We start from the raw sequence: 16,299 nt of genomic DNA, 5'->3' as shown, positions 1-16,299 counted from the left end.
AACTAATGTTATGCTTGCCTGTAGGCTGCAGCCGAATGTTGATAGAAATCACCCCCGTTGAGACGACGATAAAGAACATGCGGTAAACACACAGTCGGGATGATCGTTTGATGGAATTGGGACTCTTCAGGCATTATCGGACTGATCACGCACACTTTTAGTAGATACCCTAACTTTGGTTTAACTTTTGCTACTTATTTCTATCGAGTCTACCAATTGCAGCACATTCGTTGCGCGATTTATGCAACCATTCATTGTACTGGAAACCAAGAAGTCCGTTATCGTAAACAAACCAACTGACAGCTACTTTTCAAATTCTGTGCCAATCTCCAGGGCAGCATTCGGTTTTATAATAAAAGCTGGCGTCACTATTTTGAATTATTCTCTAATTTTTTGCAATTTTTAGACAAAAAATAATTAACAAGGGTCCACAAAGTACGCAAATCCTTATCGCAAAAACAAATATTTCCAAGAACTCAATTTATCCATGGGACGAACCACCGTGCAACCGCATCTCAGCTGTCAGTTTGACAGTTTATTTACAAACAAACAGTTGTCCTCAGCACCCGGGCCCGCACAAAACAATGGAAGGGAAATTAATAAAATCAATTTTATAGGAGAATATGTACTGAAAACGCTGCGCGATTGATATCACATAAAACTTTAATCCTTTCAACACAACGCGTGCCTGTTATCAGTATTGTTTGAGGGGAGTTGCACTCATTAAACCCGCTTCACCGCTTGTGCCGGTGTAAAGTTGACCTAGAAAAACATCGGATCGAGGAAAAAAATCCGTCCGCAACTCTCTTGTTGGTGCTTTATTTTCTAACAAAACGCCTGTGCTTTAAGTATGCTAGTTCAAAAATCGGTGCAATGCATACTCTCTTTCCTGCTGATACTCCACGTGGCCTTCGGAACACTTTCTCCGTCCGATAAGAACAAAAACAAGAAAGTAAAGGAACTGAAAGTAAAAACCGGTCCACAGCCGACCAACGTGTACGATAGGGGACTGGTGCAGGGGGAACCATCGGCAAAGGATATTCTCGTGGAAAATGCTGCCTTCTTCCAGGACACATCGTTAAAACTGTTCGAGGGCAAAGTGCTTGGGTTTGTTACGCCGGTAGGTGGTGGAGGAGAGATGTGTCCCCTTATCTAGAACGTTACTCACGCACCGATTCCGTTGTTTCTCGGTTTGCAGTGGAACAATCATGGGTACGACGTGGCGAAAACGTGGGGACCCAAGTTTGATTACGTGTCACCGGTGTGGCTGCAAGTGTTGCGGAAAGGTCCCAAAAAGTACGAGGTAGCCGGTGTGCACGATATCGACGATGGGTGGGTAAAGGATGTGAGGAAGGCGGGCTCATCAATCAACAATCGAGGTACGATAAAATGAGCTGCGCATCTTTCGATCGATAATCTTTACTCGTTTCTTGCTCTTGCTAGTTGTGCCACGCGTTCTGTTCGATAAATTCACCGACCGGGACTTTTCCCAGCTGCTCACTTATCCAGAAGAACGTACCATTGTCGCTAAACTACTGCTAGCGACTGCCCGGAAACACAAATTCGATGGGTTGGTGCTGGAAGTTTGGTCACAGCTGGCTGCCCGTGTAGAGGACAACTACCTAATCGGACTGGTGGAAGAAATCTGCAACACCCTGACCACCGGCTCGTTCGACTGCATTCTTGTGATACCGCCAGCACGCAAAGAAACGTACGATCTGTTTTCGCGCAAGCACTTCGAAGCGCTCGTCCCATCGGTAACGGCTTTCTCGCTGATGACGTACGACTATTCGAGCGTCCAGCGACCGGGAGCGAATGCCCCACTGTACTGGGTACGGAATGCCGTCCAGCACATCTGCCCGGACGGTACGGATGGCGTGCGAGAAAAGCGTGCAAAAATCCTCGTTGGACTGAACATGTACGGTAGCGATTTCACACCGAACGGTGGACAGCCGATAGTGGCGCACGAGTATTTAGCGCTGCTGAAGCACCTGAAGGGTCACCTGACGTACGATGAGCACGATGTGGAGAACTTCTTCGAAGTGAAGTAGGTTACTAGGGGATGTTTTGCTTTCTGTAGTCGTAAGGTATGTAGCTTAATGACCACCATCATCCCTCGTTGCAGAACCTCCAACGGACGCCATATGGTATTCTATCCGACACTCTTTTCCATCGACGAACGGCTTAAGCTGGCCCGAGAGCTTGGCACGGGCATTTCCATCTGGGAGCTTGGCCAAGGGTTGGATTACTTTTACGATCTTTTCTAAAAAAACGAACCACTAGACACACGCGTCAATTTACCCTCAGCGAATGCTTTATCAGCCCAACACGCCGCACACAGTCGTTTCGGATAGGTAGGGCAAAGCTTCGCAAATTCGTTAGCTGGACGAAATAGTTTTCCGCTATTATTCTTACCACCTAGCGTAGCGTACGGCCTAAAAGGTAAAAGGTTCCAGTTTTCCGTTGCTCTTTTGCTCGAGCGATACACTATTCGATCATTTCTTAGCAATGAAATAAGATGCAATAATGCCGAACGAGCTGCTTATTGTAATACGCGCCTTACTAAAAAACGGATGACGAATTAGCTGTGTGTGAGAGTGTGAGAAGGGTGGGGAAGAAGGAGTAAGGGTTAAAATGATGATGAGCGCACCGAGCGTGGGGTTTTAGGTGTGCTCGAGCGTTGCCTATCCAGCCGTCGCCTTGCCCCGTCCACGGAAGCCCATCATCGTTTCCGGACCCTTCATGACGCGGTACATCAGCTCCCAGCACATCTTCGCCGGCAGCAAGCATTTGAGCGGCAGGAACATGCGGACGTGGTCCGGCAGCGTGCAGTTCACCTCGTTCTTCAGTATCGAGCGTACCATGCTGTCGGCCACGTGCTTCGGTTCGAGCATGGGCAGCAGGCGTGGTTTGCACCCCGCAAACATGCCCGTGTTGATGTAGTACGGACAGACCAGCGTCATGTGGATGTTGTCGTAGCCGTGGGTCTGGAAGGAGGGGAAGATGCAGGATGTCGAGAATCGTGCAGCACGATTTGATGACCATTCCCTTACCTTCAGCTCCGTGAACAGTGCCTCGTGGAATCCGACGCAGGCGAACTTGGTCGCACTGTAATCGGTACACCCGTACGTACCGAGCAGACCGGCCACCGAACCGACCGTTACGATGTGGCCACTGTTTGCGTTCATCATTTCGGGCAGGAATGCGCGTGTGGTCTGCAAAACAGTTCGAATATTCCCATTAGTACAGCGTAAGCTTTTCTAAACAATCTTACAATCTCACCCAGTAGTGCGACAGGATGTTGACGGCGTACGTGCTTTCGATCGCCTTATCGGTCAGGTCCCACAGCGTGCGGCACGCCACGATACCGGCATTGTTGATCAGCACCTCCACGTTGCCCACCTCCTGCTTCACCTTCTTGGCCGCCTCGTACACCCGCTCACGCTCGGAGATGTCCACCAGATAGGCACGGCAGCGGTAGCCTTCCGCTTCCAGTGCGTCCACCGTACCCTGGAGTGCTGTGGGGCGAGGTGAGAAAGATCCGGTTAAACAAATTAGTATCATGATGCCGCTCGGGAAAGGTATAGAAACACGGTGTTTAACATCGTGTGATAAATGGATGGTGATCCCGGGTGTAGTAATCAATCAGACGGCGCTGTTCATTATGCACGTTTTGCTGTCCTGTGTGCTGGCTTTGTACAAACAGGTACAACATGACAAATTAAACCATCGGCAACGCTTTGAACATCAGATTCATCACAAGTATGCTCAAGGCAGGTTGGGAAGAGGCAGACAGTACCACGATAGGAATCAGCAGCTGATAAATGGTAAAGGCCTTCGCCTCCTTCCAAGCATATTACCATTGGAAGGCACATTTGCTTCAGCTAAACCAGAGGATCACCACATCAGACGAATTCAAAGTCAGACCCTCGTCTGGTCTGAATAGATCAGCTAAAACAAGGTGTTGCAGAAACCTCTACCGAGACGGTGTCTCCCAACTAACATCGACTTATGGTGGAAGGTGCGAGGACACTTCCTGGACAAGAAGCGACAAGAACTCTTGAAGAGTCGGACGAGTAATCTGTAGTGAGGGTAATATGCTGTTTCAACAGGATGACTCAGACGACAGTGACGCCTTTAAACGACCTTAGTCCCTTAGTAGACGAACCGAGGATTGTTGTAAGATTTGACTACGGCTATGAAGTCTTTTGGTAGATGAGACCCCAACTACTCCGAACCCTTTCAGACGGTGTGACCACTTGGTCGATAATCAAGCGGGGTTTTTCATGAGGAAAGCTAGTTTATGTGCCGCGTCATCGGCCAGGAGCGACGATGGCGCCAGATTCCCACGCACCACCTGCTATTTCAAGACGACCTACGATACCTTAGACGGGGTGTTGAATCATGCAGCTGCATGGATTGCCTGGCAAGTTGATAACTACTGGCACTGGAGCCAAAATATTTAAACGCTGAATTTCCAAAATATTTGACTCACTCCGTATCTACTGTTCTGTGTTCTCTCTTAAGCTAACAGTTAAACCGTCGAAGGTTTTTCCCCCCCGCGACTGACTGATCAACCCAACGCTAAGGTTAACTGTGACCGTTCGCCCGCGGATAGCGCCACCGCGTACCGTGAAAATTGAGCACCCCCCAGTCCGGCTAATGGAGCATTGTTGGCAGTAATTATTTGCCTCGCGTCATAACCAATATCCATTAAAGCGCGACTTGATCTCTTCATCTACAGTGCTGGTGTTCGGGCCATTTCGACCGGGTGTGCGGGTCTATGCAAATTTTATGTGCACCTCCTTTCGAGACACTGGATAAACAAACCGATCGGACCCGCGTGCGCGCCTTGTTTACCTCCGCGGGTCGTGAAGAGGTGATCGAGAGAGAGGTCTAGACGTTAAGCATCCTGCCTTCCGTAACCGATGACCTGTTTGGCTGAAAAGTGGCAGCAAAAGCAATGACTCCGGCAGCCTGTCTCAACTGCATCCGGGCAGCGGGGATTTTCGTAACCGGCAGAACTGTTTTCGCGGCAGCTCACCATGCATGTCACGCAGCAGCGAGATTACCAAAGGGGGCCCTTTGTTTGGGTGTTTTGATTTTAACGATCCATTTTAATCACCGTATGTGGTTGCCAAATCGGATGTCAATTCTTCAGGGCTGCAATCGGTGAATCGGTGGGTTGTTTTGCCCATTTTACGTAATGTAATAGGGGCGGTCCGGTGGCCGAGGCGACAGCGGCGCCGGTCTTCACACGGCAGGGCCGGGGTTCAAATCCCATCCAGACCGCCTCCCCGTACGAAAGGCTGACTACTTTTCTACGGGTAAAATTGAGTCACAGAAAGCCAGAAATGGCAGGCCGAGACCTCTCGAGGTTGTAGTGCCACGGAAGAAGAATAGGAAAAAAAAGATCCCAAGTTTGAAGATGGAGTATCAAATAACAGCGACCACTGCGCTTTTACTTTAAATTATCGCTCGTTGCTTTTATAACGATCGTTTTCATTCAAAGCCATCAAATGATCATTGGTTGATTGGCGTTTATATTATCATTTTCTTTTTTTTATTTCAATTTTTGGACACGTTTGTGTCAACTGGACGATGAATGGCTAGAAATTACAAAGAAACGATCGTTAAAATCGTATTAAAAATTCGTCGTCGTTCCGTTTCGGCGGACAGGTGTGAAGTAGCATATTGATAGCTGCCACCTCAACATGGCGAGCGAGGTGTAAGTGTAGGCAACGAACAAAAAAAAAAAAACGTTGCAAAGAAATCTAAATGATAAAAACAAACTCCGAAAAACGAGAAACCGTAGTGTTAGCTTTGTTGATTCTGTAGTAAAAGAGTTGTAGCTCGAAACCTAGATCATCCGCACGGCCTTTTGTTGGTTTATCTGATCAATCGCTCAAACAGCTTGCAAAAAAAGAGATCGAACTCTGTTTGCTGTTTAATGGCTGCTTAAGAAGCGATCTCATCCGTTTGGAACACCACTTTTAGGCGACTATTCAGCTGCCTGTCAAAATGTTGCCTAGTGACACTCGGAAGCTGCTTAAAAGCTGCTTAAAAGTTCTAAGTCCTCTGAAGCATGCTCCAATTGCCCATAGTGGGAGCTTTTCTGTTCTTGCACATATTGCAACAAAAAACCTGGCATGTTAAGCGTGGATCTTGAAGGACACACAAGATAACGCCAGGCGACAGACAAAGCAAATCTCGCAGGTGGTTCGGCGAAGATTGCAAAAATGCTTCTTTCGCAACATAAATATACTGACACGTGACATCGAACCGGTTTCGGTGATGTCCAATGCGTGTCTCGAGGATAAATAGCATAAAATCGCCTCCCGCATTTCTAACGGCTATCGATCCGATGTCTAGTCCAAGGCCTCCAAGGCCCGCCCGAAGGCCAAGAAGAGTATTTTATTTTAAATCGTCCACCGTTGATCGACAGACTAAAGTATGAATGTTTGAGGTGTCGCAGTACCACACACGATCTGATTAGCATACGTCCGTTGATCAAGTTATCCTTCTCCCGTGAGCAAGTCTTCCGTTTCCGTACCCGAGCCACGGAGGACTTTGGCTTCCACTGCCATAGAAAGCTTATGCTGAAAGTTGCGTGTTGATTTGGGGTGAACTATTGTGAGCCGGAGTGTGTTCGTCATCTCCCGTCTGCGGTAAAGTTGCGTAAAGCAGACAAACATCACACCCGATCGAAAGCTGGCAAGGGTGACATTTTAATTCGATTCCAGTTTTGGTGGCTTCGGTGCGATTGTTTAAGGTTTCGCTTTTGAAGGAGGACAGTGTGGTAAGCCAAGCCAGGAGGACTATGTACGGCACGCATTCGTTTGGAAATTGCTGCTAATTTGCTAGAAGAATAGTTCACCAACTTCCTGGTGACTCGCTAAACACGACCCGGGCGAAGGTCTTGTGGGAACGTCTATTATACCGATTATAAAATGGTTTGCAACTTCACAAAACCTTAGAGCCTTAGAGAGCTACCCGGCCTGTAGCATCTTGGGAGCTATTCTCTTAAGCGCGCTGCGCCGTTCCGTTGCAGATTATGCTGAGCTGTCCGCGGTGGTTCCGTTTGTCACCTTCACGCATGCCATCACATTTGCCCAGCCGGTGGCGCGATGGCTGGCGAATCGCTTTAATGGCTGTACGGCGACGATTAGCATTAATCAAACGATCCTTCCCAACAAACCCCATAAGCTTCCGTCCCGTTTTGCGATCGATCGCATCGTGGCCCAATCGTTTGCCCACCCAACCGACGAGGACGCCAGTGACTTACCATCCTTGTTGATGTCCCAGATGACTACACGGGCACGCAGTCGCGCAAAGTTCAGTGCCACCTGCCGTCCGACGCCACCACCGCCGCCCGTTATCAGCACCACCTGTCCGGCCACGTCCTGCGAATGAGCGGAAGAAGAAGGTGTATCGATGATTCAAACAAACCGAATAAGAAAGTGTTGGGCGGAAATCAATCAACGCCCGAAGACACACGATGTCGCTTGTTTTGTGGGCCTGGGCTTCATTTATTTGTAAAACAGGGTGTGGTGAAGCTGCTTGGGGTGAAACTGTTGCCGCTAAAGTCCACCGTACCGTATGGCGAACCGTTTTTGTGCAATGGTGGGTTTAAGTAAACGTGCTTAAAAAAGGCTAACAAATGGACATGTGTGTCAACAGCATGGCAAAGGGCGCTCGACGCGATCGGTATGACCTTTTAGGGCAGTGAAGAAGAGGAAGAAAGATGGCAGTAATAATAATAATGATAAGAGGTTGAAGAATGAGTGTCGTTAGTAGAATCTTAAAGACTTAGGACGCATCAATCAATAAGTGACGCGTTGGGCAGATTTCTAACGACATTTTTGACGAGGCAATGATTTTTTAAAGAATTAGATAACTTAGATTAGTACCATTAGTATAAATAATTTAGCTGATACTTTGTCATCGTTTTTATCATAATTACTCATGACTACAGTGTCTCATGATCTCATGAGGGTAAGCTTCATTATCACTAATTTAAGTTATTTGACAATTTTATAGAAATAGTGCTATTTAAAAATACACCAGTTAGGAAGCTATAAAGGGAGGGCCGTCCTGTGGTCGAAGCAACAGCGGGGCCGGTCTTCACACGACAGGACCGGGGCTCAAACCTCATCTGAGTCCTTCCCGCTCACTATGGGGACTATCCTATGACTATGCGGTATCAATAGGCCAGAAATGGCAGGTAGGACCTTAAGAGTTTGTTAGGCCGAGAAAGAAGGAGAAGCCCTCCCCCAGAAAGCTAGCTAAAAGTTAAATAAGAAATGTTTACAGGACTCGTGAGAATATAATTGGCATAGAAAAAGGCTTCCGAAGGTTCGTAAAATTGGTTCAGTTTTCAAAGTCTAAATTCGAGAGATCCATTCCGAGCTACTTAAAGTTCCAAAGTCAGTTAAAAGTCCTAGTTATGAAGAGTTACTCCATCTACTACAGGACGACTGAAGTTATTTGAAGGGGGAATTTTGTACATTGTTGAACAATACCGGTCCACAAACTTTGAAGAAGCAGCTTGGAGTAGTTTAAGGCGAAATATTAGGCGATAGAACCCGATTTTTTCCCTTGGTTCCTTGTGAAGTACCTTCATACTCAAATCATGCTGATCATTGAATGAGTCTTGACAACTCCATCGTTTAAGAGTTCAATGGCTGAGGAGTGGTTGTGGACAATTTTATTCCTCTTCGCAGATCAGACACGCACCGAATGCCGTATGGACGATATCGAGACCCGATTTTGTAACGAAAGAGAAAGGAAAAGCATTAAATTAAAAGGTAGCGAAACTCTCGCTACGTCATCGAGATTTCAATTTCCTTCGAGCCATTTCGGGCATTCAGGCAATAGGAAATTAATGTTTCCTTCCCTTTTTGCCATTTGAAAGCGTATCGGATTGATCAACCATTGAGTGACTGTTGGATTGAATGGTCGTCGTTCGCCCAGCTTCGGGACGTTCTCTTAAAACCGCACATAAGACCAAACCTTCCACTTTATGCTGATTGAATTGTTCTTCGTACGTGCAGCTACCACCCAACACGTTGGCCCTGGTCCCGGCGTAAAGTGCTTTTATGACTTCGAAAAAAAGGCCATCCACGGTGTACCTTACCGCATCTTAATAGCCTGTCAAACAAACGGCCCTTTCAGTACGACGTGTCCATCGTGTGTCGGCTGGGACGCCTCGTTCCATCATGCGACACGTTGCGACAGAAGGACAAACATCGCGCTGGGAGGGAGCAAACTAGAGTGGAGACGAGATGAGGGTCTGTTTGCGAATTTGTCAACCTGGTACATCCGTCCGCCCGTCCACGGATGACGTGATGCGCTTGAGTGGACGCAGCTTGAACAGCGTTGTCGTGCAGGCTTTGTTTGAAAAGTGCATTTTGCGTGTGTTGCTCGAGTAGAAATTTGGCAAAGCGAGGTGTCACCCTTTTGTTTTGCAGAAGAGAGCAAGTGCACTACGTAAGCGAACGCAATAGATAATTCGATTTTAATGAGTACCTTCAGCTAACGACTGTCAACGCGCCGGGTGTGTGTGAGTGTCCACCGAGTGTCACGCGTAATTGTGTCCCATTAGTGTCCTACGGTGGAGAAAGTGTGTGCGTTCGAGCGCGCGATCATTCGGTGAAGACTTTTAGCCGGGTTCGTCGCCGGAAATCAGTCATCCACTCGTTGAAGTCTTTCGTGCATTTGCCTACAGTTTTCGGGTGGATTTTAACGCCAAAAGTCAAGCGATGTAGGCCACATAAGTGCCGTTGATCTGCCGGGTAAAAGTACTTTCATTTTGGTGGGTAAATAACGACAAAAGTACAGCCGGCACAAGTACAACCGGTTCGGCGGGGCATAAACGGTTAAAGCTGCCCGCTTGTTGATGTCATTTTGGGTTGGATGAAGGCCGAAATGGGAAGCCGCCTGCCGAACCCTAGGGCGCTAAAGCAATTGTCTGCTGGTGTTGCTGATCCTCAAGGTGATTGTGGGGTGTGTATGTGTCCGTACTGGTTTCTGAAGGGTTTTAACACACACACTCGCTCACACTTTTTGTGCCACAGCTTGACTTCCAGGCGCTTTATGTAAGATACGCCAGGAAACCCTGGTTGTAATGCTGCGCTGTGCTGAAGGCTTTTTTTCCCTTCTTCACTTAAATTTGAAGCCTTTTTCCAATGCCAAATACTATCTTATTTTTGTTTTGCATAGTACTTAAGCAACCGTTCAGTTAAGTAACGGCAGCCAGACAGCCCGCCAGTCAGCCAGCATACATTCCCGATCGCCGATCGATGGCGGGGCCCGATAATTGCATTCGCGCACTCGCATAGCATCCTTGATCTAATCAGTGCAAATCAACGCGATCACTAAATAATTGCTTGCACCGTTTAGTGTCGCACCTCAGGCACGGACCGACCGACCGACCGAACGATCGAAGTGACAAATAAGGCGAAATCTGACGGAGACATTTCTCTTCGATCGCCAAACCATCGATCGATTTGCAGCGGTACCGGTGACGCTATTATAACGCTCTCCGGTTCAATGTCCCCCAACCCAGAGGGGTCAGTGAACTATTTTGGATGGTTTTTATGCAACGCTCTGGCGGGAGGCCAACTGTTAATTGAATCGTTCGAGCGGAATGATGAAGTAATGCAACACACCAGATGATGCAGCCGGGAGGTGTTTGGGTGTTTTTAGCTTATTTTAAGTGATTAAATCTGGCCCAGCTTTCTCCGGCAGGCCGGTTGACGCTATTTCACAACATTGCACAATGCAATGAAGGAGTGTCTGTTTTGTCAGGGGGAAATAATAAATTAATAAAAAAAAACTGTTCACCGGGTCATGACAGCTCGAAGGCTCGTTAGCGTTTGAAGGTTGTGAAAAAAAGAAAGGTAATTATCATTAAGCTAACTCCTCGTTGATGGATGAGAAAAATAACTTTTTCTCCCGTAAAAACACACTTCTAAAGCATTCCTAGAAAAAGCTCAGCTCAAAAAAGCACATTTCTCCTTGCAGTTAGAGTAAGTAAACTGACTTTTCTCCTTTTGTTTAACGGCCTCCCCCATAGCTAGCTTGCTACGTCGTTGATGGGCTGGGTTGAGCAAATGTGCCACAGGTTCGCTAATTTCCAATCCCCTTTTCCGAGGACCATTTCCTGCTCGGAACACCTCCCCAGTTTGGCTGACCAATCGGAACACCCCGGGAGAGGCAACAACATGACCCAATTTGCTTTTGGCAAGCTCGAAACAGAAACGTCAACAACGCGTGTGAGGAGGTTTTGAAATCAGCTTGAAGCTCATTGCAGCTGTGGGAAGAAGATCCTGAGGTGGACGAACTGTCGACTCGTATCGTTTAACGCCTTTCATCGAACCTGCTGTTAATATTGATTAGTACGTGTGAATGTGTTAGCCGGCGGTAGAATAACAGCTTCATTTTGTTGTTCTTTTTCTTTGAAGCTATCCAGATGCATCCAGGAGGAATGCATCATGCGGTGAAATAGGATCTGAGTGGGGATAGGAAAACGGCATCTCACTCTCTTCGGGGATGTAGCTAGTACAGCTCAACGAAAGCGGATGTTCTCTAAAACACATCAACTCCAAATGCAAAGCATAAAAGATAAAGATATCGTTTCATGCACGAGCCGACGGAAGGAAAGGAAGAGACGAAAGGAAAGGGCGAAGGGGTTGCCAGACAGTTTTCAATGGTCTTTATGGACGACTTTACGCATCACGCGGCTGGCATTACATTATGCATGCAGAACCGGTCCACACAGGTCGCGTTCGATAACGGGATAAACAACCGGCCCGAAAAAAAGCCTCCGAAAATTGTCGTTTAAAAAGGAAAGAGAAACACTGTTTGGTAAGGTGGGTAAGGCAGAGCGAAAGCATCTCTGGTATGGTTCCGCGGCGTGCGCTTATAAGCAACCGGGTAAGAATTGTTGAATGTTTTTCGCATTTTCGCTTTCTACTGACCCACATTGCTGTTCGGGGTGGTGGACGTGGTAGAATACAGTACTATCGCACGATCACCGGCCAATAATGTCCTGGCCAGAATGAAGAGTGCAAAACAGCAAACAAAAAACCTGCTCGTTTTTTCAAGGGCGATCAGGTATTTTACGCGTGTGTCACGTAAATTCAGCTTCGCTTTTCGCTTGACACATTGGTCACGAAATAGGAGCAAAACGGGCAGCAAGCGGCACAAGAAAAATGCCTCCCAATCAATCGATTATCCGAACCGAAACGGTTGATGCAGCGAATTGCATTCGTTTTGTGGCTCGGCACAAATTCACAGTGTTTTGGAGAAAGCGCTGCATTTTCAATCATGCTGCGAATCAATTTTGCTCACTGCGCACAGTGGTGGACGCAACAATAGGATCACCTTGCTCTATTCGCTTTTTATAAAATTGCTTTCAAAGCTTTAGAGCGGAAAATCCATGATTTAACTTGGTGATGCAAGTATAGGATCCTAACATTTAATCGTATTTGTTTTGGATTTACAAAATTTATGAACTTTAAATTTACTAAATACAACTTTCATAATAAACCGCTGACCGATGCTAAATTTAAAACAAACCCGTAAAGATCAGATTCTCAGAGCAAAAAACAAAAAATTGATGCAGGATTTTCATTTATTGTTTATCGTTTTCTACCTTATCTTATTGTTTTCAGAATGAAATGAATAAAATTAATCAAATATAATTTTAGGAAACAGCAATTATAACCGCTTGACAGTCTGTAAACACACGATATAAACGTTATCTGGCGATCAATCGTACTGAGTACGTTTATACGCTCTAGTTACGTACTTCCCTCAAGCTTCACAATGCAGGGTTTACACAGCTTATTGGTCATCGGCCTAAAGCGCCTGAATGTTTTCCCCAACTGTCACTTTGGCATCGTAAACCCACAATTCGGCATCGTAAATTACAAAATATCACAATAAATGTGTTGCTGGGCCGGTTCCGTTTATTTTACCTTTTGGTTGTAAAATCAATCTATAAATTAAATACTATTTCAATAAATTTTACAAAGACCGACTGGCTTTGTAAACGCTGTCTAATATGTAGTATTCCTCCTAACTAACCAAAACACGAAGACACTTGTTATACAGAGTGAAAAACACTTGACTATACTGGTTTTGTGTGACCGTGTGAGAACATTATCCCATTTATGATAAAGTTGTGGAAATAAATGATGATGCTGTGTTATCATATTCTACTAAAAGTGTTGTTTTATTTTCTAAAATCATTTGCAGAAATTCGGTAAAATATGTTACACTATATTTTATAAGAAAAAATAAACGATCCATCAAATTCATGGAAGGTTCGTATCAAATCGATAGAATGTGCTTTGAATACTGAAAATGCTCACATCAAATGGCTGCAACCCCAACGCACAGTTCAGTTATGAATGCAAATCGTACACATTACAACGTTTTCTATGAAGGAATAAATTAACGTATCTGAAGTCTGGATGGAGTCAAGCGAATTTATAATTGTTCTGACGTGATGTGTCCTCGTAATAATCTTCACCAAGGTCAATAAAATACACACGCACTCAAACACACACACATACACTCAAGTGTGAAAAGTTGATTGAAATATAAAAGAAGATTATCGGTCATTTTTTGAAAACACATGAACGAACGTAAGGTGAACGGTACACTTGAGATGATCAAACCAACTGCTTCATTATGTTCAGTTGTGATGCGCAAAAGCAGCACCCTTAATTGCAGGTGGAACAGGTAAAACGTTTTTTTTTTTTCAATTTCGGTGTTGATGTGCTCTTCACGCACAAACATACGAAATTAAGCACACGTTCTTGAGCACGCCGCTGTCCATACAGGAACGCGATCGGTACGCTCCCACCCCACACAACAAGGTCAGTATGCCCGGTAATGAGTGATTGATGATGTTACCAGATGCTCATCACCCTCTTCACCACCTTCCTCAACTCCCATTTCTTCACACTTATTAAAAAAAAAAACAACCTACCTTTAGCTTCCGAAATCGGTACGGTGTGAGCGTAAGGGCGATCGTTTCGAGCGTGTAGTAGATGGATTTCACGAAGAAGATCAGCAGATCGAACAGCAGCGAAAGAAAGTGATCGAGCGGATTCTCGTAGAGCATGTCCCGCATTCGTAGCACCATCGTGAATTTGTGTTTTTTTTTTGTTTTGCTTTACAATTAAAGAACAATTTCAACTCAACTTGCACACTTTTTTAGACCCTCGAGGGAACTCGATTAAAACATTCCGTTTTTTGTGTATCACTTTTCACTTCACTTTACAATATTTGGGCATACGAGTGAGTGGCTTTCTTCTCACTTCGGTTAACTCTTCACACTGCACTAGAAACAATAATTTTTTAACCCGTTTTATATTGAACAAGCTAGTAAATGATCGGAACGCTTTAATTCCAGCTTCTATCACGCAGCTAACACAAGCTCAACACAAGATCCCCTCCCGGTGTTGGTTCCCGGTTCTTAGCAACACGGAATCGGGTCAACCTCACTTCGCTAGAAAGCACCAACTGGACTAGCGGAGCTTTCTTTTTTCTTTTCCTTCACCAATCTTCAGTCCCCTGTTCGAGATGGCGTCACTCGTCGTGGTCCGAGTCCGATCCGAACGATCGCAAGTACCGAACGTGAATGGTGTGGCTGAACTTGCCTGCGCCGACGCTATGCTACGGAACCCAAGCTCGTGTGCGCGGCCCATTCTCACGCTCTCTCACTCTCGCTGCTCACTCACGGCTCATCTTCGCGATTGTTTTTGGTGAACGTGAGTTTCCACCGAAAGAGCAGTGTGATGAGATGAAAATGAGTGCGTGAGAAGACGGGGTTTTTCACCATTTCGAGTTTTGGTTGTTTTTGTGATGAAATGAAGCACAAAACAGTAAACAACGGTCTTTCTCTCTGTGAGAGCATGGGGCCGGTGGGTCCGGCATCGGAGAAAAGCCTTCGCTACCACAGCAGGCTGAAGTTCGATGACGTTTGCGGTGTGCGTTGCTATGGGAGATCGCTTGCCAGGCATTCTATGATGGCAGGTGATCGTGTTTGAAGCACCAAAAGGTAAATTATGGAAGATTCGCTTTGAAGAAGTTCCACGAAGTCTAGACTTGAGCGTTAACCCCAAACTTCTTGGACCGGAAGTCTCAGAAAATACTTTTTGAATAAAAAATGTCTCTGATCATGAAGCTAAAACACCTGGATTGCTACGAATGTGTTATGCCAGAAATCTCTTATTGTTATAAACATGTAGACACTTGTTTTACACAACCATGTGGTAGTGTGTAGCGATGACCCGACCATACTAAAGTCCTCAAAGCACAAAAGAATCATTGTCTTTCTATTCGACTTCTCAACCCTTAGCAGACGTTAAGTACCGCTCACCAAACTCAAGGTCGCTTCATATTTTTCTCTGTGAAATACTCTTCAAAATTTACATCTATTTTTTCATCACAACTTTGAAGAATGCTACCTTGCAAAAAAAATCAGGCATGAAGACTTTATGCAAAAACTACAAACAGGCTCATTATGGTAGCTTGTCGGCTTGTTTGTAATCCACCGATCCTCATCTTTATAGCTTTTACACCAAAGCCGGTAGCTCTGGCGCTATTGAGGAAGCTGCGTGCTTCGTAGCACCCATGGTGACGACGACGCGCAGCATTTCTTATTCATCGGACGTCCCTTCCAAAAGGTTTAGCCATGGGATGGGACATTATGCAAGATGCGATGCGGGTCCCAGTAGAGAAGAAAACACTGCGCCGTGCATTGTATTACACATCAGCCTCAAGCGAATCTGGAATTTGGCTTATCCCGAACGTCGCCACCTTAAAAGTGGACTGGTTTTTTTTTTTTGGAGTGGAACATCTCTTCTCCCGCTCCCGCTCCACAGCTAATGCTAATGAAGATGGTGGCACTGTTGAAAGCGTGCATTACGACCAGTCGTCGGAGGAAGTTGTAACGTTACAAATTTAGGTTCGAATGTTTTGTTGGGCGTTGGGAGAAATAGTGATGCAGTTGGTTTGACAAATATTTATACTTCAAAGTTTCACCTTTCATGTAGGGGGTAAAACTACAAACAACATTGCATGCCTGGTGATCGATCGCCTGTGGTACACGTGGCCATTTTGTTTACGTTTCGTAATGTCTCATTGCGCCAACCCACAAAAGGTTATGCAGCAGGCAGGCCGAGACGGGTTGAGCTAGTGGGGCGCCACTGTGGTGTGAAAATCCTTCACATTTGGTCACAGCAAGCTGGGCAAATGATAGTTCACGCAGGTCATGCGGTA

At 45.9% G+C, this 16,299-nt stretch overlaps 2 protein-coding genes and 1 long non-coding RNA gene across 3 annotated transcripts; 2 read left to right on the top strand and 1 right to left on the bottom strand.

Moving 5' to 3' along the window:
* Positions 1 to 525: 525 nt before the first annotated feature.
* LOC118513728 (chitinase domain-containing protein 1) lies at positions 526 to 2,538 on the top strand. Its single transcript, XM_036059881.1, has 4 exons — positions 526 to 1,120; positions 1,199 to 1,379; positions 1,444 to 2,047; positions 2,126 to 2,538. Exons 1-4 carry the CDS (start codon positions 851 to 853, stop codon positions 2,265 to 2,267), a joined length of 1,197 nt encoding a protein of 398 aa, XP_035915774.1. The 5' UTR covers positions 526 to 850; the 3' UTR covers positions 2,268 to 2,538.
* LOC118513729 (estradiol 17-beta-dehydrogenase 11) lies at positions 2,377 to 14,677 on the bottom strand. The gene is made up of 5 exons (XM_036059883.1): positions 14,003 to 14,677; positions 7,286 to 7,403; positions 3,283 to 3,518; positions 3,054 to 3,215; positions 2,377 to 2,987 (listed from the first exon to the last, which is right to left on the bottom strand). Exons 1-5 carry the CDS (start codon positions 14,156 to 14,158, stop codon positions 2,685 to 2,687), a joined length of 975 nt encoding a protein of 324 aa, XP_035915776.1. The 5' UTR covers positions 14,159 to 14,677; the 3' UTR covers positions 2,377 to 2,684.
* LOC118513730 lies at positions 3,531 to 5,546 on the top strand. Its single transcript, XR_004906504.1, has 2 exons — positions 3,531 to 4,679; positions 4,745 to 5,546. It is a non-coding gene; the product is annotated as an uncharacterized LOC118513730 (long non-coding RNA).
* Positions 14,678 to 16,299: the final 1,622 nt, after the last annotated feature.

The sequence above is a fragment of the Anopheles stephensi genome, chromosome 3, assembly GCF_013141755.1.
Source record: "Anopheles stephensi strain Indian chromosome 3, UCI_ANSTEP_V1.0, whole genome shotgun sequence".
NCBI lineage: Eukaryota > Metazoa > Arthropoda > Insecta > Diptera > Culicidae > Anopheles > Anopheles stephensi.
The sequence above is the reverse complement of the archived record's forward strand: the minus strand, read 5'-3'. Positions and strand labels throughout refer to the sequence as shown.